This window comes from Arctopsyche grandis, chromosome 9 (genome assembly GCF_051622035.1).
Source record: "Arctopsyche grandis isolate Sample6627 chromosome 9, ASM5162203v2, whole genome shotgun sequence".
Taxonomy (NCBI): domain Eukaryota; kingdom Metazoa; phylum Arthropoda; class Insecta; order Trichoptera; family Hydropsychidae; genus Arctopsyche; species Arctopsyche grandis.
Genome location: NC_135363.1, coordinates 30,556,243 through 30,579,728, shown reverse-complemented (window position 1 = coordinate 30,579,728; position 23,486 = coordinate 30,556,243). Strand labels below are relative to the sequence as shown.

The window sequence follows — 23,486 nt, the reverse complement described above, 5'->3', positions numbered from 1 at the left end:
GTTTGTACAGGAGCGATGATGATGATGCCATCGTAAGACTTGGTATTGTTGTGTGAAATATATGAGATCACTGGTTTTCCGGAAAACCGTTGTTAAAAATCAAAATTTTCCGGAAATCCGTTATTTAATTCAAAAATTCATATAATTTCTGTTAAAAACTATACAAATCGTGAAAACTTAATGAACTTTCATGTAATAGTGCCTTGGACGAAAAAAAAGTATAATATATTTATATGTTCAAAATAATTTTATTGCAAAAAAAAAACCCGTTGGTCCAAAATTGGGGTGACACCACTGGCTATATGGGAGCAGATAAGTGATTAATTTCCATAAACAATGCACTATGACGTAGTGTAGTGTAGATGGAGGGGTAAACGGACTACTAGTCAAATGTGAACCGGTCACAGGACAACCGGTCGCTCTAGATCGGTCACACGTGATCACCTGTCATACTAAAACTGGTCACACCCAAAAATTCGACCAATTTTTAATTTTTGGGTGCGATCAGTTTTTTCGTGACCAATTTTCGGGTGTGACCAGTTTTCTCGTGATCAGTTTTAGGGTGTGACCAGTTTTCTCGTGACCAGTTTTAGTGTGACGGGTGATCACGTGTGACCGATCTAGAGCGACCGGTTGTCCTGTGACCGGTTCACATTTGACTAGTAATCACTAGTCACCGGACCCAGAAGGTGCCGTGTATTGTTCAAAGGTTGTAAATGCATTGTTAAAGGTTTGCCGAACCTTTTTTACAAAGGATTTACAACAATGGAATAATGGATAGCACTGTGACTATCCTACCTCTAGTAAACACTAAAGAGCGGACCCAGAGCGCGCTGTTCATTGTTCACATGTTGTAAATGCATTGTTAAAGGTTTGCCGAACCTTTTTTATTTATTTGTAAAATTTACAGTTACATAGATTGATAGTAAAAAAACATAATTATTTTAAGTAAACCATTAATAATTTTCGCATATAGGTAAAAAAGAAAAGCTTAAACATTTAAAATAAGAAACAAAAATGATAATAGAGTAAGATAATTAGAGAAAATAAAAAGAAAAAAAATAGAAATAACAGTATAATAAAAATATCAAAATAATAAGAATAATAAAACGATAATAATTATGAAATAATAAAAATAATATAATATATAACAAAAAGACAAAATAAATACATCAAAATAAAAATTCATAATCACAATCGTAAATTTTCAATAAAATTAATCATCGAAAAACAAATTTGCAGTAATCACTCTAGCTTGTATAGCATTAATATAAAATAAGTCAAACATAGAAATTGTAGAAATTAGTGTGTTGACGGTGGAGCTTGCACGCCAGATGAATGAGCTTCTTCTATAATTAGAAAAAATATTAGGTATGTAAAGGAGTTCATTACATCTGGTCATTCTATTTGGCACACGTAACGATAGTCTGCTCAATAATTGAGGACAGTCGATCGAGCCGTTAAGGATGTTCAAAATTGTTGAGATGTCAGCTATCTCCCTTCATTTGACAAGTGGAAGTAGATGCTGACATCTACAAGCATCTTCATAGGATGTATAGGATAATCCAAAACGGCTGCCGATGTACCTCAAGAATCTCTTCTGGATGCGCTCCAATCTGTCTCTTGCACCAAAGTACTCTGGGTTCCAAACTTGGGATGCAAACTCAACAATAATTCTTACGTATGCACAATATAGTATTTTGTATGATTTAATAGAAATAAAGCATTTGGAGTGATGAGTGAGTGATTTTTTACAAAGCATTTACAATAATGGAACAATAGACGGGGCGCTTCCGGTCCTACCTCTAGTACTTTCTCTACCTCTACCTCCATCTTCTACCGAACCGATGGAGGTGAATCGAGTTGTTTTTACCGGTCCGGTTTGTATGCCACCGTTAACACTAGCGATATCTATACCGATATGTATGAAATTTTTCATATCCAGTTCCCATATTGCAACCACAGGTTGGATATGGAAAATTTCGTATATATCGGTGTAGATATCTGTACAGACGCTAGGTGCTTCAGTTGAGAAACACCTGCGTCGGTTTTGTGAAGTTGCTCAGTAGTAAAGCGAGGCGCGTTGTCTCCTCCACGGGATCTACAGGTCGTCGTCTGCGGTCTGGTCTCTGCTGATGTCGGCTCGGCTCGATGTATATCTCTCTCTCGTACAGTGTGCGTAAGTGAGTGTGATACGGGACAAAGGCGGGAGTTTATATAATAATGAAAACAGGTCGTAAATCTGATCACAATGATTATATTTCCACGTTGACTGTACATAGAGCAAACAGGGGGAAAGAGGGGGGGGGGAGTCAACAAAGAAACCACGCGTGGCTTTTGAGGTTAGCCACGCGTAGCTGAGTTGTCTGCCTTCTAGACGAAGACAGACCAGGCTTCCTCTGGTGCACACCGGACGGATACTGGAGCTGGTCTCCAAGTATTGTCACAACCCTCACCAGCCTCTAGCTGGTGATTTCGGTGGCGAGGTGGGCCCCGTAAACACCGCAGTGTTTACGCGCCAAACCGTAATCGAGAACTGTCAGTTTGGGCAAGCCGCTGTCTGTGTCAGGGTGGCCAGCATAAAAATATATCAGCCAAATCGTAGGTCGTAAGGCCACGAAAGCCGATCATCAGACATTGTCTGAATAATATCGCTAGTGTTAAGGTCTGTTCATACCTAGTCAACAAGTACCGACTTCAGCAGGTATCCGGCCGTACGAAAAGTATTCTTTGGTACATTTTGTATGGGTATATTCATACCAACCGTCACGTTTACGCCACGGCAGGCTTACAGCAGTATCCGACATTTCCTGTTCATACCTTACATCAACATCCGTCAACGTATCGTATACGTTTTTTTGGCCATCGTGGAAATATACACGCGAATTACGTGCCATGAGTCTGCCGTTTTGCTGTTTTGGACCAATTATCGATAGTGACAGTTGACAGCTGTTCAATCTTTCGATATGGTTTTGGCGCTGTGGCGGCTCGCTAATACGACATGGTCGAGTTTGGTTGCTTTCCTGCGAGTGGGGACCAACTCGGCTGGGTTTGGAGAGCCACTACTCACTCTGCCTTTAGCTGTCATATAATAAATACGTGCATTAACATGCCAGTCGTCTCATTCGTTCATCCCCCATAGCGCAAATATTTAAAAAATATTTTAAATTTTTTACGGAAACATTTAAAAAAATTTTGTTCATCATTCACACGCTGCTTATACAGTGTCCAAAACTCTCCTTCGGTTTTTCAATTTTTTAACATGGGATGCACATCAAGACGACTCCGTGCTTTTTTATTGCCTTCTTGAGCTTCTTCTTCCAACAACAGCGCGATTATACATAATTTTTCGTTCGATAAACGTCGAAACATTTTTGCTGACTTGTATTCTGACGCGTAGCTACGAATGCACGTGTATGCATTCATATTGCAAGTACTCGACAATACGACGTAAGCAATATTGCGCCGTATCGTCATGGCCTCTAATGTATAAGTAAGCCGATTTTGCCTTACACTCGGCCAAATTGCTGTAAACGTGACGTGACCGCGACGTGTAGGTAGATATGAATAGAAATGTAATAAAATGACATATTTGAAACGGAGTCGTGCAGTGCTGTTAAGTATGAACAGACCTTGGCAGAACGGTGGCAATGGGGTGTTTGTATGGGGCGAAAGTGTGAGGCGAGGCGCGGGGGTGGCAAACAGCGCAATACAGCTTTCGATAGCGCGAGTTGCGTTCGGGGTGGGGGGTCGAGTCGTGACGATCTCAGTTCGTACTCGTGTTTGGCGTGTTTCGTGTCTCGTGTCTCTTGCGTTTTGCCGTTTGTTGCGTTGCGTTGCGTTGCCGTTACATTGCGTTGCACATGTTATAGTCTGTTCTCGGTCTGCAGGCTCAGTCGCGCGCGGTCGCTCGTAAGAGGCGGGGTAGGGGTAGGGGCGGGGTGGGGTGGGGTGATGGAGGCGGCCGCCGAGGTGACGGATCTGCTGCGGGTGTGGGAGGAGCAGCACGCCGTCGCCAACTACGATCCCGTTCCAGCTCTCACTCGGTCGGTACTCTCTCACTCACTCTCTCACTTGACACTTCACACATAACCTACACTAGTGGCAGTTGATGGTTGCACAACGGTGGTCCACTCTTCCACTTCGTTCTGGCAACTGTCAAAACAAACCAAGGTCGATGCGCTCTGACAGCTTCCGCTCCCCCTCCCCCACTCCCCGCCTGGCCTCCCCCCTCCACCCCCCCGCCCCGTCCCCGCAGCCGCAGCCGCAGCCGCAGCCGCATGTCCTCGCCGACGTCCGATGGCCACTCACATAACCTCAAATTTGACACTTCATGCGTTTTTCCGATTTCAACACTCAGAATGGCGACCATTACCGCAACATTTTTTTTGTTTTTATTTTTATTTTATATTCGATTGATTGCATTGACCTTGAAATTTGGACTCATTCGAAATAACAGATTGGATATTGTTTTATGCGAAAAGACCGACTGATTTGTTTTTTTATTTATTTATTTTTTTACTCAATTTTTGTACAAAATTCGATCCGGAAATTTTGCCCGATTTGTACTCGGAATCGATCGCCGATCAAGTTTTCGCAATTTTTAGAAATGTGCGTGCAATATCGATCGCCGTTAAGAGGGCTGGACCCCAGCGCCTTGTCCATACAAAACGTATTAGACTTCTCCCTTCATCAATTATGGCACTAAAGACATTATTTTTTAATATGCTATGGATATCCACCATAGGTATGTTTAAATTTTTTTTATTTTTTTGATTAATCAAAAAAAAAAAAAAAAAAAAAACATGCCTATGGTGGATATAAATAGCATATTATAAAATAATTTCTCTAGTGCCATAATTGAAAAAGGCAGAAGTGTAATACGTTTGTATGAACAAGGCGCTGGGATCCAGCCCCCTCTTAAATGCTGACATCTGTTCTGCTGAAAGCCCACCACGCTGAAAATTTCGCCAACATTTCCAATTGGAATTATTTAGAAATACAATAGAGAGCAGTTATAAAAATTGTAGCTAATCCAAACAAAGCCTAGATCACTACCGTCGAGCATTTCGAGTTTTGTAAACGTGTGTTTAGACTCTAATATATCTTACAACAATATAAAATAAACAAAACAAGTCTATTAATGAATGTATTTTTCCAAAACTAGTTCTATCTCCTTCATTGTTGATTAAACTGTAATGCTCACAATCTAAATGCCAAACCGCAATCTAAAATACTCAGCAGTTGGGGATTTGCATCGAGAAATTCTACTATGGTTATAAATTCCAATAAAAAATTTATTCAAATCCCTTAGATTATCAAAGTTTTTCACTATTAAGAGCTCGAATTAAAAAATATTCTTTAATCTGCTTTAGAAATTATATTTCTCTTATTCAAAATAATATTAAAACTAATCCCAAATCATTTTGGTCATATATAAATTCAAAAAAAAATACCTCCTCTTCATATCCTTCCGTAATGTATTATGGAAATAAGTCGGCTTCACATGGTTCTGAAATCTGTACCATTTTTGCTGACTATTTTGACTCCACTTTCAATAGTGATTCTACCATTAACCTTTCTATCTCTAATACAGATACTTCTTCTTGTAACTTATCTACTTTTCATTTTGACTTATCTACTGTACTCAGTCACATCAACTCTCTCAATGTTAATCTTGGTGCGGGTTGTGATGGTTTGCCTTCTTTTTTCCTTGTTAAATGTGCTGTCCCATTATCTCTTCCCATAACAATCCTTTTCAATCTTTCTATGTCGAACGGTAAATTTCCTGACTATTGGAAATTATCTTACATCACCCCTATTTTTAAAAAAGGTGATAAGAATCTTATTGAGAATTACCGTCCTATATCTAAACTATCTGTCATTAGTAAAATCTTTGAAAAAATTATCTATAATTTCCTTTTCTCCAATTTCAAAAACTACATTATACCTGAACAACATGGTATTTTTAAGGGGAGATCGGTAGAGACTAACCTGCTTAATTTCACTAGTACTCTCACATCTTATATGGACAAACGAATCCAAATAGACGTCGTTTATACGGATTTCTCTAAAGCTTTTGATAAAATCAATCACAACCTTTTACTCAATAAACTTTGGTCCCTTGGAATCCGAGGAAATTTATTTCGTTGGATCTCTTCGTATATACTAAATCGTCACCAAATCATAATTCTCAATGGTTTTAGATCATCACTTAGACATATTCCTTCCGGTGTCCCACAAGGGTCGCATTTAGGTCCCTTATTCTTTTTACTCTATATTAATGATATCTCATACATCTTCAAACATTCCTTTATACTTCTTTACGCTGATGATTTAAAAATTTACAAACCTATATACACCATAGACGATTGTCATAAGATACAAGAAGATCTAGATAGATTCTCTATATATTGTTTAAATAATGATCTTTTTATTAATCTAGAAAAATGCTCTATTTTAAATTTCACTAGAAATAAGTCAATTATTACTAATCAATATCAATTAAATCATTCAATCCTTAACACGTCATCTTCTATTAAGGATCTTGGTGTAATACTCAATAATAAACTAGATTTCTCTGAACATATTTCTTTTATTACCAACAAAGCATTTAAATCTCTTGGATTCCTACTCCGCTCAACAAAACCCTTTAATGATCCTTATGTACTAAAATTACTTTATTTTTCCTTTGTAAGGTCTCACCTTGAATTTGCCTCAATTATCTGGTCACCTTTTTATTTATCCCATATTAATTGTATTGAGAAAGTTCAACTTAAATTTATTAAATCCTTACGCTACCTTTTTCCTACCTATACCCATTCTACTGTTTCCGACATTTTAAAAATCCTTTCTTTTAACAATCTTTCTGTCAGGCGACGACATTCTGATGCTATATTCTTCTTTAAGCTCATAAATGGTTTCCTTGATTGTTCTGATTTACTGAATAAGGTTAATTTCAGAATCCCAGTTCGATACCCTAGACGCGTTACACTCTTTTCACTTGATCCTTTCAATACTAATTCCCAAAAATATTTTTATCTGCAGCGCGTTTATCGTATGTTTAACGGAGAGCTGAATGAGGTTGATCTGTTTGGTATTTCCCTACATCAATTCAGGTCTAACATCAAGAGAATCTTGACCGATTGATTCATTTTTTCTTCTATTCTATTTTTCCAATATTTCCATTATTTTTATACTTTAGTTTAGTTATGTAATGTGCTATTTAATCATATTATAGCTTTCATTCCTTTCCATTTCATTTGTTTATTTTGTATTTACCTTTTTCATTTGTTTTTTATATTTGTAAATTTCAATTTCTTCTTATATTCTATCTTATAACCTTTTCCAAATATTTTAATACTATAGTTTAATTATGCAATGTACTACATATTTTGTCATGCCTTTATTCTTTACTTTTTAATTTGTTTTCCTTATATTTATCTTTTTCATTTTTGTAAAAATCTATTATTGGACTCGGGTGTTACATATATTATTTATTTACTTTTTGTGTTTTTTATACCTATCTCTGTACATCCTGTCTGTTGATTTTTCAATTAATAAAATAAAAAATAAAATAAAATAAATTCAGAAATTCCGGTGTCAACCAGTCTTTATAAACATCGACCCATTTTCAATGCATTTTTTTTTCAATGCTACCTGGAAAGGCTTAGCGGGTAGTTTTCTTGTTTATTTTTTACATATTCAAAATGCAACGCTTATCGGCGTATTTCAGCACTTGTTGACAAAACGCCGATCGGCGTTGGTCAGCATTCAAACATTTAATCCCTTCAGCATTCAAAGGGTTAATCCCATCACTGAAACTTTATATCAGTCGATTAAATACTAATTTCTATGTTATTGATTTTTTTCAGGTTTTTAAGTAGACTGGCAGCTTTCCTCGTATTTTTTATTTTTCTTTGGATATTTGTATCTTCTGAACCTTTAGATGAATTCATCGAAACCTTTTTGACATACATATAATCAGCACGAACTTTTGTTTTTCTCTGAAATCGTTCAATATGTCCAACTGAAATTTAATACGTATAAGTTCTAGCTTATTCGAAATATTAAATAGCATAAAAAAATTCGGTAAAAAACTTTCCACCAGAATCGATATACAATCTGTTTTTTGTCATAAATTTCATTTCATTTAAACGAACGACTTAACCAATGGACTTGAAGAATTTATTTACAAAATTAAATTAAACCAAGACAAAAATATGTACACCAAAAGTTACACGAATCTATTTATTTGACTAAATAAATCAGATTCATATTCAATTAAACAATTTTCACATTACTATCTCTAAAATAAAAATATAATATGACAATATTTATAAAATATAATGAACGAGAATTATTATTACAGCTTGGCGGAGATCATCGAAGCCGAGACTGAAAATTTTATGAAAAAAGATCCGGATCCATTTGACGAAAGACATCCATCGAGGACAGATCCATCATGTGCTCTCGGAATGGCCCTGAAAGTTATGTTCAAAAAAGACAGCTTTATGACAAAGGTATGATAAATCAAAACCGTAACCATAACGTAACGTAAAATTTCAGCACAAATGAAAACCGAATATATTTATTTTGCAGCTCGTAAACGATTATGTTCGCGACACTTATTACTCAAGACAGAGCATCGCCAGCAAAGACGTGAGAAAATTAAACATAGCCGCCTGTCGTTTAACACTGGATTTGATGCCCGGTTTAGAAATGTCGGTAGTCTTTCAGGTATGTTTGGAAAGTTTTTATGTGAACTACATACATACATACAACTTCAGTACCTTTTAAAATGTAATTGTATTTAAATTTCAGGATAACGAAGGATTTATTCATCGCTTGTTCACATGGGCCGAAAGCTCAACGGAACCTCTTCAAACCTACGCGACAGGACTCTTGGCCGCTGCTATGGAAGTGCAAGAAATTGCCGCTGGATTTAGGTATGTGGTGTATTATATATATATAGGATTTCTTCAAGTCAATTTCGAGTTGTTTGTGAATTTAATTTTCTTTTTAGAGAACAGAATGCTCGTCTCGTACCTCTAATGCTTCAAAGATTGCACCGACTTAGGAAAAAGACCTTACAAGAAAATCAAGTACGATTTTTTCTCAACTACCGATCGATTTTATTCATTTAATGTTATCTATGTAAAAATATATCATTGCAGAGTTCTTCGGCCAGCCAAAAAAATCAAGCTACACAAACGAGACATTTTGCCAGATTTGCCCAATGTCCGCATCCTACACCCGAAAAAGAATCTGCCTCTAGAAAAAGATGTAAATTTTAGCTATAAATTGTTTTACTTATTGTAAATAGTTTGTTTTCCGTCGGTACATTTTATTTGCATTATTTTATAGCTCATGCCAATGACGGAACTGTTAGCGATGAAGAGACTTACAGCACTCCGGTGAAACGTGCGCCATCTGAAGAGCCTGGTTTTAATACTTCTGTTACTAGTAATTTACTTTCGGCTAGTATAAATACACAATATAGTCAAATTTGAGATTGACATTATAGCCATAATTTATAACCGACCTTTTAAATCGTGTTCGATTTTAATTCAAACAACATATATGTTTGCTATATATACATTATCGTGATGTATGTTCATGTCTAGGTCCTATTCCCGAGGGTATGATGTCTCCGCCGACACGTGGTTTAATAAAACAAATTCCCAAAGCTCCACCGATCCCTACCGACTCTACTAGCAATAGTTCATGGGCGGAGATGGAGTCATACGTAATTGGTATTTATTGGTTTTATTCATTTTTTTTCATTGTATGATTTACCGTGTAATTATTTTTAAGGTGTATTTAATTTTATAGGTAATATTCAAATTTATCCCCCGACTGACGCTACGAGGCAAATGTTAATCCTTAGATATTTGACACCGATGGGTGAATACCAAGAGGTGTGTACTTTTTGTTTATCTCAAACATGTACGTAATTCGAAAGTGTATATATAATTGTATGTATATTTTGCAGTTTTTGAGCCACGTCTTTTCTGAGAATGCCCTCGAACTGATATTAGCTTATGTAAATCTGAGAGAATCGAGAGATTCTCGGTTGGCTTTCGAAGCTTTGAAATATTTAGCCGCTCTTTTATGCCATAAAAAGTTTTCAATAGAATTCATCAATATGAATGGACTTCAGGTAATGTTTTATTCGTACGTAAGATGCGATTAATATTTTCGCTTGTTTTAAAACGTGCAATTTTTATTGTTATAGAGGTTTTTGGAGGTTCCTCGACCGAGTGTTGCCGCCACTGGTGTTTCCATTTGTATGTACTATTTAGCTTATTGTGAGGATGCTATGGAGAGGGTTTGCTTGCTGCCGAGAAAGGTCCTCGCCGATTTGGTTCGTTACGCTTTGTGGTTGTTGGAGTGCTCGCACGACTCTGGCCGCTGTCATGCGACTATGTTCTTCGGATTTTCTTTCCAATTCAGAGTGATTTTGGAGGAGTTCGACGCTCAGGACGGCCTTAGAAAATTATACAATTTGATATCGACGCTGCCGATACTGTCGGTAGAGGACGATAACAACATATCGGACGATGAAAGTTGTGCCGCACGACAGATAGTCAGACACGTGTGCGTCGCGTTGAAGAAATATTTAGAGAGTCATCTGTATCACAAGGCGGCCGCTCTACGGAGACAGGGTAGACCGGGCGAAGTTCCACCAGAACAGCCCCCGTATAAGGCGTGTAAATCTTCACCCGATGAAATTCAAGAGCAGATTGAAAGGTTGCAATCGGCTGTTTGGACTAGGTGGTTTCCGTGTGATCAGTTCTTGCGGTTAGGTGGTGTAACATTACTGCTGCAAATCGTGGCCTTCTCTTACGATTGGAATTTCAACGGCAGGTGAGAAATCCAACGCGTTTCTAACATTATTTTATTATCATTTTAGGTCAGTTTTTGTTATTCGACTTATCAAATTCGGATATTTTATATGTATGTGGTGGAATATCTAAACAGATGACGCTGTTCAGGACCACGGTGGGAATATGGCAGTGGAGATGAAGATCAAACACGTGCGTTTTCAGTCATGTTGTTTATTAATACGACACCACGCGGTGGTTTAGCGACCAACCGCCCCCAGTGGAAGGTTAACTTCTACTAACTGTAAAATAGCGGTCGCTTTCGCGCCCTCTGCCACTTTCCATCCTCTCTCTATAATCGGTCGTAACATACCCTTTCTCAGCCATAGCCCATACATCAGCCTTTCGTTCAATTCCAACCCTACATGTATGTATTGACTACTTTAAAATTTTACCGGATGGGTGATGAATTCAAACCGATATGAAGATATTTTTATATAGGGGATAATATACAGTTGTTTTATTATCATGGGAAATGCAAGAGAAATTAACTATCGTGTAGTACATTCTCGTAGACGGCTACTGTCGAAATTTCAGCCGAATTGGACTCGTAGTTTTGTTTTGACCGGGTGGGGAAGCGGGACTTCTTTTTTTGTTTCCAAACTTGAAAAAGTCACTCGGCGGGCAGAAATTTGAGTCGAATGAGGAGGTCATCGCCGCCACGGTGGCCTACTTTGCAGATCTCAGAAATGGTCTTTTTCAGACGGGTTAAAGAAGTTAGAGCATCGCTGAGTCAAGTATATCGAGTTAAAAGGAGACTGTGTTGAGAAACAAATCGCCACTTTTCCAAAATTTTAGTTTTTCTTTTGTAGGCTAAGTACTTATCGGACCACCCTGGTAGATTTCAAAAATACGGAGAATAGTATAGAAGACTTTCTTATTCTAATGCCTTGTCCGCATCCGGACATTGGTGACCATCTCGTCGATTATTTGTAGATATCCGCATCGGTCTTCAGCCGCTCGGAACAACTCTTCGGCGCTCATATTGATCCACATGCGCATGTTTCGAAGCCAAGACAACTTCTTCCTGCCAATCCATTTCCTACCATCTATTTTTCCCATGGTTATCAAACGGAAAAATTCGTATTTTGGACCCCGTATCATGTCTCCATCTTTCTCCGCTTGATGACAGAAACAAGTTCCCAGCCTCTCCCTGTCATGCTGAGTACAGAGACTTTTTTGGTCCATGGGATCTTCAGCATACGCCTGTAGACCCACATCTCAAAAGCTTCGATGCGGCTGATCATCCTGGTCTTTAGAATCCAACGTTTCACACCCATACAGCAACACTGGCCAGACGTAGCTCTTTGCGAATCTCAAACGCGTACGAAGATTGAGATGCTTGTTTGTAAGCACCGCCTTCATTTTGATAAACGCTGTTCTAGCCATCTCGATGAGGTTTCTTAAATCTACATTTAATTCAAGACGGTTTCATGATTCTTATTTGCATTTAATACACGTATAACTTGTATATCATCGCTATATGTACAGGTCAAGAAGTATTATTAATTGTCGGAATTGTCTCACATCTACTCATTATTGTCGAATTTGTCTGATTATGATTTTAATTTATACACGTTTGGCTATAGTGTCGATTTGGGGAAACCTGTATTGGTACTATGGTAAAAATGAAACATATGTAAAATGTGGATAATGTTCAATAGGGCTGAGACTGTTCGATCGGCATTAGACGTCATATCCGTGTGTTGCGTCGCTCCGAGAGCTCAACTCCTGCTCTGTGAGAAGGTAGACATGCCGGATGAAGGTGTCACGGTTGGTCTCAACATCGTGCTCGGTGCAGCGGAAGGAGAAATCGTAGCCGACGCTGATGTGCAAAAAGCGGCGTTGAACGTCTTGGTGAATTGTATCTGCGCTCCGGTAAATAGGGTATGCCATATCTTTAACAATCGACGAGTAATAAATTCGACGGTGTTAAATAAAGAAAGCGTTGATTCCAGGTCGCCGGCTCGTCAGCCAGATTTTCACTCACCGGTTCAATGAAAAAGAAAACAAACATGAAGTCGTACGAAGACGTCATACAAAAAGTATGGGAGTGCGCCCGAACCAATAATGGAATTATGGTTAGAGTTATGTTTAATGTTTTCGATGCATTGTAGTCGATTTGTGTTAAATGTTGTTTTTGTTTTAGGTCTTATTGCAATTAATGTTAGTCAAATCGCCGATAACGGACGCCGATTGTATACGAGGGTTGGCGTGCCGCGCTCTAGCCGGATTAGCGAGGTGTCCTACAGTTAGACAAATCATTTCAAAACTGCCACTCTTCACGACCGGGCAAATTCAAAGCCTAATGAGAGATCCGATCCTGCAAGAAAAGCGCCAGGAGCATGTTATGTTCCAAAAGTACGCTTTGGAGTTGATGGAAAGAGTGTCTGGTAAAACTAAACCGTCCGGAGCCGAGTTTGAGACTAAATTTGAAACGTTAGCTAACATTCACAGAGTGCGTTGTTTTTCAATATTTTTTTTTATATTGTGTTTGATTTGAAGTTTTATAGCATTTTCAGAAACTAAATTGATGATTGAATTGTTTTGCAGGCAAATGTAGTGGCTCAGACGCATATAACGTTCAACGAACGTCAGCTCTTTCAGCTCATTCATCAGCATTTGCTCAGTAAAGGTTTAACGAACACTGCAGAGTCGCTTCAGAAGGAAGCTGATCTGCTGCCGTTGCCGCTGCCTCCACCTCCGACAGCTCCAGCTCCGCCGATTGTTTACCAGCCAGCAACCCCGACTCGGGTAAATACACTAACATATAACCAGCAGAATAGGTTAGCATATAATGCTTTGAACAAAACGGTCATGGGTTCAAATACCACTGGTTTCTGCTGGCCAGATCTTGGATTTGTGACTCTAGGTCGATCGTTTCCTGTCAGAGTTTGTTTGCCAATTTATCTGATTTTCATTGAAACGGTTTCAACAAATTGGAGACCTTACCCAATTTCCCACAAATCTGGAGTTTTTAGCAATCTCGAATTTCGCTGAATTGTATAAGATGCTGCAAATTTACAAATTTGACCATAGATGTCTCTGTGCGTGTTAATTGATATATATTTACATACTTTGTATAATATTAAATAGCGCACAATTTAATCGTCAATTTTATAAGATAAATGTGTATTTAAAAAAAATTTTGTGTACATTTCTAAATGACAGATACTGATTGTATTAGAAAGTTTGCTTTGATCATTGAAAAAAATATTTGCTACTTAAAAAGTGGATCAAATGTGCATTAAAATGACATGAACTATGTCGGCAACGTCGCGAATATAAAAATACGAACCAACGTTTGGTTAGGTTAGGTTAAGTTACGGTTGGTTTTATTTATTGAAGTTTACATTTCACAAGTGAGATTATAATTTCACTTGTGAGAAACAAAGGTGCAAACACTTTTGGCAGTTGACAGTTGTCCATAGCGGAAGACTGCAACGTTGGCACTTTTTACGAACCTCTTCTTACTTCCACTTATTGCATCTATTCTAATCTTAAAATCTATTTTTTCGCTTTATAATGCCAAAATATTTTATTCGATACACAATACGAGATTGCTTAATGCGCCGAAAATAATGCAAATTTTTAATGCACAAACATTCTTTTTAAGATACAATGTATTTTTCTCAATGTACAAAGTATTTTTCTCAGTTAAATCGTACCCTATTAATAATACTTGTATCAAATGTAAAAAACGTAACCGATCACGCGAATAGGCGTTGTCCAAGTCAAAATCACATCTACTTTGCACTATGTATGTGTCTGCAGAATATTTACAATACTTCGTTACATTTCAGACTCGACTCTCGACCCAAAACCGCAACTCGACTCCGTTGAATCAATCCGAAATCGTGTCGCATCAGTCGATTCCACTGATCAACGGAAACTCGACCTTCGAGGAAATCGTTCCTCTTCAGCAACCGCTCACAACACCGATTAAAATACGGTAACTTTAACGTAGTCACAAATCATCTCACTCTTATGAACTTATGTGAATGGATTGTGATATTTTGATATTTGTTTCAACAGTCGGTGTCAGTCAACGTCCGCCGCCAACACAACTCCGATGACGTCAACATCGACAGCTTCGATCCTCGAAAGGCGGTCTCTGCAGAAAGCGCCGCACGTTTCGCATTTAGCTCCCCCGTCACAGTCGACCACACCCGCGACCACGCCTCGCGTCACACTCGACACCATCATCACGGAATACTTGACAAATCAACACGCGCTGTGCAAAAATCCAATGGTCACGTGTCCTCAGTTTAATCTCTTCGAGTGAGGATTTTGATCGGGTTTTATTAATGTTATTAAATGCAATTTAGATTTTTTTTTATCGTATATTTTATATTTTTAGACCTCACAAATGTCCCGACGGTCTCGGATCTAGACGTATAGCGGCTACAAACGTTGCTGTGCGCTTAGCTCGAAGACAGGCCGGCTTCGGAACAGGCGGCCGCCTCTTAGACGCTAGGTTGCTCCACTCGTCTTTCCGATCCGTTCAAACATTCCGCTTAGCTGACGAAGATACTCACTTTACTTGCTGTATTTTCCATGTATGTATGAATACATAACCGTATATATATATTTTTTGAATATTTTCGATTGATTATATATGTATATGCTTTTCTCGGAAACAGCCAACGCAGCAAACACTACTAGCCGGTACGTCAGCCGGTGATGTTAAACTATTCAATCTATTCTCGGGACAAGAAGAAAGCTTCTATCAACTACACGATTCTTATATACACCATATGCAGGTAAATCATTTTGATTTTGTTTTCTTAACCCTTTGCCCGCGGTAATAAATATAGTGAACAAGCCCTGTACCTTTTTCGCGAATTTGGCAATCGAGTTTTCGACCTTAAATACAGATTTTAATATTTACTCAAGTAACCAGATATGTTAATTAACACATAAAGTATTATTTTAAACAATAAAATACATAATATATCTCGTAGTTTTGGCTTAATTGTCAAATAATCATTCTTCATACAATTGAGACGTGTCGTCGCCATTGTTCAACAGATGTGACGTCACATAAACGAAGTTTCAGTATGGTTACGCAAAAAATTAATTTTGACTGGTATATATTCATTTTAAGCAAATTGAATAGATGGCATTCAACTCTCAGTAGTATATATTCAACCAATTTTGAACCTTAAAACAGTTGAAATAGGCGCATATAAGGCTCAAAATCCCGTGCAAAGTTCAGAAATTCTATGGAAGACAGACTTGTCGCGCAAAGCTTCCATAGAAGACGGCCACGGGCAAACGGTTAAAACTTTTTATCATTCTAAAGCTCACCGAGAGACCTCTCACTAATTTCTTGGTGTGGTAGTTCTGTCATAGAATCTATGTATAAGTTTGTATGCATATTTGTATTTTTTCAGGCTAACAGAGAAGGAACGCTGCTTCTTGCCTCGTCAAGTACATGGAGGCCGCTTTCAGCTTTATGGAATATGAAACATTATGAGATGCAGTGAGTATATATATTTTAAATATGTAGTTCTGTCGTTTTTAAAGTTGTTGCTGTACATGTTTGACTGTGATTGTTTGAAATTTTTAGATTGTCTCTGAACGAGGAAGAGTATGTAGAGTTTAGTAATGTTGAAGATAAAATTATAGGAACGAAAGCCGAGACGGCTACGATATATGACGTTACCACGGGTCGCTCCATCGTCACATTGCAGCCGAGTCTTAGCAATCAATATACCAAAAATAGGGCCACTTTTAATCCCACCGATGAATTAGTACTTTCGGGTGCGTGTTTTTTGTTTTTTTTTTGTTTCAGGTGTGTGTGTATAAATTGTATTGTATTTTGTATTCGTCAATGTTTTATTGTTTAGATGGAGTGTTATGGGATTTGAATTCCGGTAAACAAATTCATAAATTTGACAAATTGAATCAATCCTTGAGTGGAGTCTTTCATCCGAATGGATTAGAAGTGAGTTTATTTAAAGTGAGTTTTTTTTTTTGTGTTCAAATGTTTAATTAATTTGTTGTTGATTTTTTTCTTCTTAGATTATTTCCAATACTGAAGTGTGGGATCTTAGAACGTTTCATCTATTAAGAACTGTTCCTACTTTAGATAAATCAGAGGTAATATTTAAGCGTTGGTTTTTGTAGTTGATGGTGTGAAGCTTGTGTTAATTGTGTAATTATTTTCAGGTTTTATTTTCGCCTTTATGTAGCGTAATATATTCAGTCACGATGGATCACGAAGTGGAAGATAAAAATCAATATGAATCTAATTTCAAAACTTTAGACGCTTATGATTATTCTAGTATAGGTAAAGTATACTTTTTGAATCGTATTTTTTGTATTTTTAACTTTGATCGGATGAAGCACTCAAGAGAGCTGTACTCCTGAGATGTCTGAACTTTCAAAGATGCTCAAGAATAGCTAATGCAATAGAATTCCACAAAAAAGGATTTTTCGAGACTGCACCCCACTATTCAGTGCATTCTTCCGGGTACCATTTTTAACAGTTACATGAATTTTTTTATTTATTTTTTTTTAGCAACGATTGACGTTAAACGTAATATAGTATCTTTGAGCGTTGCGAGGACTGGAAGTCAGTTGGCTTTGGTTGAAAATGTTGGCGACTATGAAAATGTACAAGAGAGTGTCGTTAAATTATATGATGTCGGTAGACGTCGTGATAGAGAAGACGAAGTGGTAGTTATATCATTTATTTTAATAATAAGCTGTATTGTTTAATTGTTTTTTTTTTTACTTAATTGTATGTTATATTTAAAGGAAGATGAAGAGGAAGACGATTTGGCGACGGATAATGATGTTTCGGATTCCGAAAATGAAGGTAGTGGTAAATTATTCCACTATAGTCTGTTGAAGTATTGTTTTAAATGTGTCGTTTTAATTCGTGTTGAATGTTGTAGTCGATGCTGATATTCTTCGCAACGTTCTCAACGGTCTCGGTATCGACGGTAACAATTCTGACGATCTCGACAACAACACTGACGACGATGACGACGACGACGACGATAGCTTTGGAGACAACGACGACGGTCCCGATGATGACGACGACGGTGGATGGAGGCCTCGCAACAGGAACGCCCCTCGGAGACGGACTAGATCTCGCCGACGCAGACGAGGAGCGTCCGAACCGACACCCTCCGTTGACGCAGCTTCTAACTCGGACAATCGCAGAAGTCGTAACGATGCTGATTACGACGACGCCGATGGCGACGGAGACGGCGACGACGATAGTGAAATCAGTATATTAGACTTAGATTAATTCCGCCTTGAGGTACATGCAATTTCTGATAATGTACGTTAAATTTTTGGCTTCAATTTTGTATTAAAGTGACGTCATTCAACTGTCAAAAAATATTAACGAATCGATTCATCTTATAAGAATACCTATATAAAAATATATTATATATTTTCTTAATTGAAAGTTTTTAAGCGTATTATTTATTGTTTTGGGAGGATTCTGTGACACCAATATGTTATTGTATTTTGTATTTTAAATGAATGAATTTGACGAATATTATTTTGAATGCATATTCGAGTTTTGTCTTGGAATTTATAACATATTGAATTATACGTATATATATCCTTTATAATGGGAGGTTGATTTCTCTAATGAGTGTGATTATTGTGAACAGGCTTACATTAATTTATCAATTTTCGGAACTTACAAGTTGGCCAATGCTAGGTAATTGCCAAAAAAAAAAGTAACATAGCAAACTTTGAGGTCATCGATTGTTGTTTGAGTTGTATTCGATAGAAATGTGCATATAGTAAATTTACTGTGAAATATAATCACGCAATGCATTGAATGATTTATCGAAAAGTGTATAAAATACTGCATTTGAACTGTACTTGTCAGTGACGAATTTTAGTTTTGTCTTATTATTATTTTCAATTGTTAACATATTGATTTTTTTTGTAAATAAATTATTATGTACAAGAAAGCATAATTATAATTGTAAATTTGTATTGAATAAAAAAAACATGAACCTGTCGATCTTCTTTTATTTTTTTTCAATAACATAAAAGTATACACTGTCTAGGCAAAGTGTATACTTTATTTTGGTGCATGAAAGCCATATATGACGAATCCATTCATCAATGCATTCATAGGTAAGGTGGTAATTGGATTATTCGTCACATTGCGGTGGTCACAAAGACAATTTTTGCCATGAAAATCGCGAATACACAATATTTGGCACTCAAGTTCTCGTTAGTATGATGGACTTTTCGGCTGCCAGATGTTCCGTTATAGGGATTTTAGTGACTTTGTGACCAGTAATCACCGAACCAGGCAAGGTACCTATGTACATATTTGCACACATCTACATATATATATAAAATTTAATATTTATCTGTCTGTCTGTCTCGAATAGGCTCCTAAACCACTGAACCGATTACGATGGAACTTTCAGGATTTGTTGTATACATGTCCGGGAAGATTACTGTGAAAAAAACGGGAATGAGTGTCATTGCAACGCTATAATTTCAAATTTTTTCGCGTCGCCATCAACGTGTTCGCTGCTTGCGTTTTTCCAACAAATGGGAACGGGAACGGGAATTGCATGCGGTATTGTGGCATTGCAACGCATGCCGGGTTCAGCTAGTACATATATATATTCCCCACGATTAAATACTGAGCATGTTATAAATGTGTTGCAATCGAGATTTTAGTGACTTGTGCGAAATCGCTTTTTGTGTATTTTGGTAAACGACTACTAGTCATTTATTTATTTATTCTAAACAGACATATGTGAACCGGTCGCTCTAGATTGGTCACACGTGATCACCCGTCACACTAAAACTGGTCACACCCGAAAATTAGTCACATTTTTGGGTGTGACCAGTTTTTTCGTGACCAACTATCGGGTGTGACCAGTTTTAGTGTGACGGGTGATCACGTGTGACCGATCTAGAGTGACCGGTTCACATTTGACTAGTAATCACCGAACCGTTATTTTGGTTCGGTGATTACTGGTCACAAATTACTCGTCACAAAGTCACTAAAATCTCTATAACGGAACATCTGGCAGCCGAAAAGTCCATCATACTAACGATAACTATCATACTAACGAGAACTTGAGTGCCAAATATTGTGTATTCGCGATTTTAATGGCAAAAATTGTCTTTGTGACCACCCCAATGTGACGAATAGTCCAATTACCGTTATTGTAGGGTGAAAATTTGTTTTTGAGATTTTTTTAATATGGCAACGAATTGCTATTTTTTAGTATGGCAGCACTGCAGAAAAAGTCAAAGTGACGTTTATTATCGACCTCGGTCGATACACCCGGCTTTTTGTAAGCATACTGAAAATTGAAAGTAAGATTGCATTTGAACTAAATTATTTATTTGCAAATTATCTTATCATATGTTTCATAAATATTCGTTTTTTACGAAATTTAAACTTTCTTTTTTCAGCACGAGGAATTCTATCTTAACACTACGTCGTCATTATGATAATATTTTGGACATGAATTTCACACATATTTTCGCAACTTACTGAACCGACTTCAAGTTTGACGCACTCCACTGAACATTCAAGCCTAAACCATGACGCTCGCAATGAAGAAAACCACCATAGTAAGCGCAATCATACTGTACTTTACAGTAGCTGTGCAAATTTTCAACTATGTATTCATGATGTCTCAAACTGTCATCGACGAACTATTTCACATACCTCAAGGCCTGCAGTATTGCAATTTGAACTTCACATATTGGGATGAAAAAATAACGACATTGCCTGGACTATATCTTATATCTACGTTGGTCATCGGACCGTTTCTTGAATGCTCGATTTACCTGCTGAGATTTACCAATTTGTTAGCTTCGTGCGTTAATATATATCTTATAAATTCGATTGTATTGAAAACGCAAAAGAATTACGACTTCAAAACGATTGTACAAGTGATGAATATTGCACTACTTCCTCCGCTATTTTTCTTCTCCAATTTGTACTATACGGATACTTTGTCACTAACATTCGTATTGCTGTTCATTAATTCGTATTTGGAGAAAGGTCGGTACATAGCGTTGGTGCTTTACGGACAATTTGCCATAATCGTCAGACAGACTAACGTAATATGGGTTGCACTCTGTTTGGGAAATGCATTGGCAGATTTACTTGTGCAGTCTTATATTGAAAATCGTAATTCACACTTACCGAAAACTTCCAGCAAAGGCAAAGATAAGTCGAATAAACCGAAGATGATTAAAAATGTGATGATTTATAATTTCAGCGATTTATCTTCGGCGATCACGTTCCATATTCAGTCTAACTTTCATTTTGTTCTTAGATCTATGACTTTTGTTCGCTTTTGTGAAATTTTAGCGATGGTGAGTGTTATGATTGGATTTATGATATTCGTTTTGATTAATGGATCTGTTGTGGTCGGAGACAAATCAGCTCATACGGCATCTGTACACATTCCTCAATTGTTCTATTTCACTTTGTTTTACGGATTTTTTTCTATTCCTTTCGTCCTTCGAAATGTCTTGAGTGTACTTCGCACATTGATTAAAAATAAGCTTAAAATATTGCTCGTCCTTGCCGTTTGCTTAGTCATTGTCCGTTTCAACACATTAATCCACCCGTACTTACTGGCCGACAATAGACATTATACTTTCTACATATGGAATAAATTCTACGGTAAATATTGGTTTGCTAAGTACGTCGTAGTGCCTGTCTACGTCTTTCTGGGCTTTTCCATCTATGAAAATGTGAAGAGTTCCACCAGTGCCGGATTCATTATCCCCTTTTTGGTATGCTTATTCGCATCAGTCGCACTGCAGAAGATGATCGAAGTGAGGTATTTCTTCATACCGTATGTAATTCTGAAGATGAGGTTTGCTGAACCGTCTTGGACTACGGTAGTGGTTGATTTTATAATCAACACAATTGTCAGCTATATAACGTTCAATATATTCTTCACTAAAGAGATCATATGGAGTGATTTTAATGACATACAAAGACTTATTTGGTAAATGTCCAGTAAATATTCAGCTTGATCTATAGTAGCTTTATTAGAATGATATTAGTAGATTCAGTGTTCAAATTTTTCCTATTATTATATCGATGTTGTAATCCCCGTCATCTTTCCGGGGCTATTTCCAAATAATGTGTTGTGTGTGTAATACGTATTGTAAACGATATGTGTACTATGTAAACTAGATATTGATAAGTTGTGCAAATGTAAACGATAATAATACTGATAAAAACAAAGTTAGATTATCGCTTGCAAAATATGGATTTAATATTATTCTTACAATGCTTACGTGAATTTTTAATTAACAGTACGTAAAATACTTATAAATGTTTGTGATGTAGTAAATTATTGTATCTGTATGGTTGATGAGAAGAAGATTGAAATAAAATATATTTAAAAACCAAAAATAATATATAGTATATATTTTTTTTATTTCCATCACTTATTATACTTGATTATCGCTTGCAAAATAAGGATTTAATATTATTCTTACAATGCTTACGTGAATTTTTAATTAACAGTACGTAAAATACTTATAAATGTTTGTGATGTAGTAAATTATTGTATCAGTATGGTTGATGAGAAGAAGATTGAAATAAAATATATTTAAAAACCAAAAATAATATATAGTATATATTTTTTTTATTTCCATCACTTATTATACTTGATTATCGCTTGCAAAATATGGATTTAATATTATTCTTACAATGCTTACGTGAATTTTTAATTAACAGTACGTAAAATACTTATAAATGTTTGTGATGTAGTAAATTATTGTATCTGTATGGTTGATGAGAAGAAGATTGAAATAAAATATATTTAAAAACCAAAAATAATATATAGTATATATTTTTTTTTATTTCCATCACTTATTATACTTGATTATCGCTTGCAAAATATGGATTTAATATTATTCTTACAATGCTTACGTGAATTTTTAATTAACAGTACGTAAAATACTTATAAATGTTTGTGATGTAGTAAATTATTGTATCTGTATGGTTGATGAGAAGAAGATTGAAATAAAATATATTTAAAAACCAAAAATAATATATAGTATATATTTTTTTTATTTCCATCACTTATTATACTTGATTATCGCTTGCAAAATATGGATTTAATATTATTCTTACAAAGCTTACTTGAATTTTTAATTAACAGTACGTAAAGTACTTATAAATGTTTGTGATGTAGTAAATTATTGTATCTGTATGGTTGATGAGAAGAAGATTGAAATAAAATATATTTAAAAACCAAAAATAATATATAGTATATATTTTTTTTATTTCCATCACTCATTATACTTGATTTCTGCATATTAGTATTTAAAAAAAACTGGATCAGGGGCGTGATTTGGGGGAGGGGGGGGGCTGGGGTGGGCAACCGCCCCCCTAGATTTGAACAGGTCTATCCATTTTTTTTATTATTTTTATTTATATTATTTTTATAAAATTATTTATATTCTATTGATAAAAATTTATAAATTAAAAAGTAATTAAAATAAATAGTTAATATTCATATACACTAATTTTTTTTAAAATATAATATACACCCCCCCTCCCCCTCTTAGAAAGTCATTCCTTACTGGTCAAAAGTTTTGTCCCCTTTTGGG

General features: G+C 36.4%; 2 protein-coding genes across 3 annotated transcripts; both read left to right on the top strand.

Moving 5' to 3' along the window:
* The first annotated feature begins 2,248 nt into the window (after nucleotides 1-2,248).
* Nucleotides 2,249-18,884, top strand: mahj (LisH and WD40 domain-containing protein mahjong). Its single transcript, XM_077438880.1, has 27 exons — nucleotides 2,249-4,046; nucleotides 8,372-8,522; nucleotides 8,602-8,739; nucleotides 8,824-8,948; nucleotides 9,026-9,104; nucleotides 9,177-9,285; nucleotides 9,367-9,465; nucleotides 9,627-9,755; nucleotides 9,835-9,920; nucleotides 9,995-10,162; nucleotides 10,238-10,869; nucleotides 12,551-12,773; nucleotides 12,845-12,967; nucleotides 13,036-13,344; nucleotides 13,440-13,640; nucleotides 14,690-14,838; nucleotides 14,922-15,167; nucleotides 15,247-15,445; nucleotides 15,530-15,649; nucleotides 16,283-16,371; nucleotides 16,459-16,652; nucleotides 16,739-16,836; nucleotides 16,914-16,991; nucleotides 17,061-17,181; nucleotides 17,413-17,570; nucleotides 17,652-17,712; nucleotides 17,792-18,884. The coding sequence occupies exons 1-27, from the start codon at nucleotides 3,664-3,666 to the stop codon at nucleotides 18,148-18,150; spliced, it is 4,827 nt and encodes a 1,608-aa protein (XP_077295006.1). The 5' UTR covers nucleotides 2,249-3,663; the 3' UTR covers nucleotides 18,151-18,884.
* A 1,201-nt stretch (nucleotides 18,885-20,085) lies between these two features.
* Alg10 (alpha-1,2-glucosyltransferase Alg10) lies at nucleotides 20,086-22,909 on the top strand. 2 transcript variants are annotated; one of them, XM_077438885.1, is made up of 2 exons: nucleotides 20,086-20,210; nucleotides 20,310-22,909. In XM_077438885.1, the coding sequence occupies exon 2, from the start codon at nucleotides 20,442-20,444 to the stop codon at nucleotides 21,870-21,872; it is 1,431 nt and encodes a 476-aa protein (XP_077295011.1). In that variant the 5' UTR covers nucleotides 20,086-20,210; nucleotides 20,310-20,441; the 3' UTR covers nucleotides 21,873-22,909. The 2 variants fall into 2 exon arrangements, with proteins under 2 accessions (XP_077295011.1, XP_077295012.1); XM_077438886.1 differs by having other exon boundaries at nucleotides 20,129-20,188; nucleotides 20,310-22,689.
* The last annotated feature ends 577 nt before the right edge of the window (nucleotides 22,910-23,486 follow it).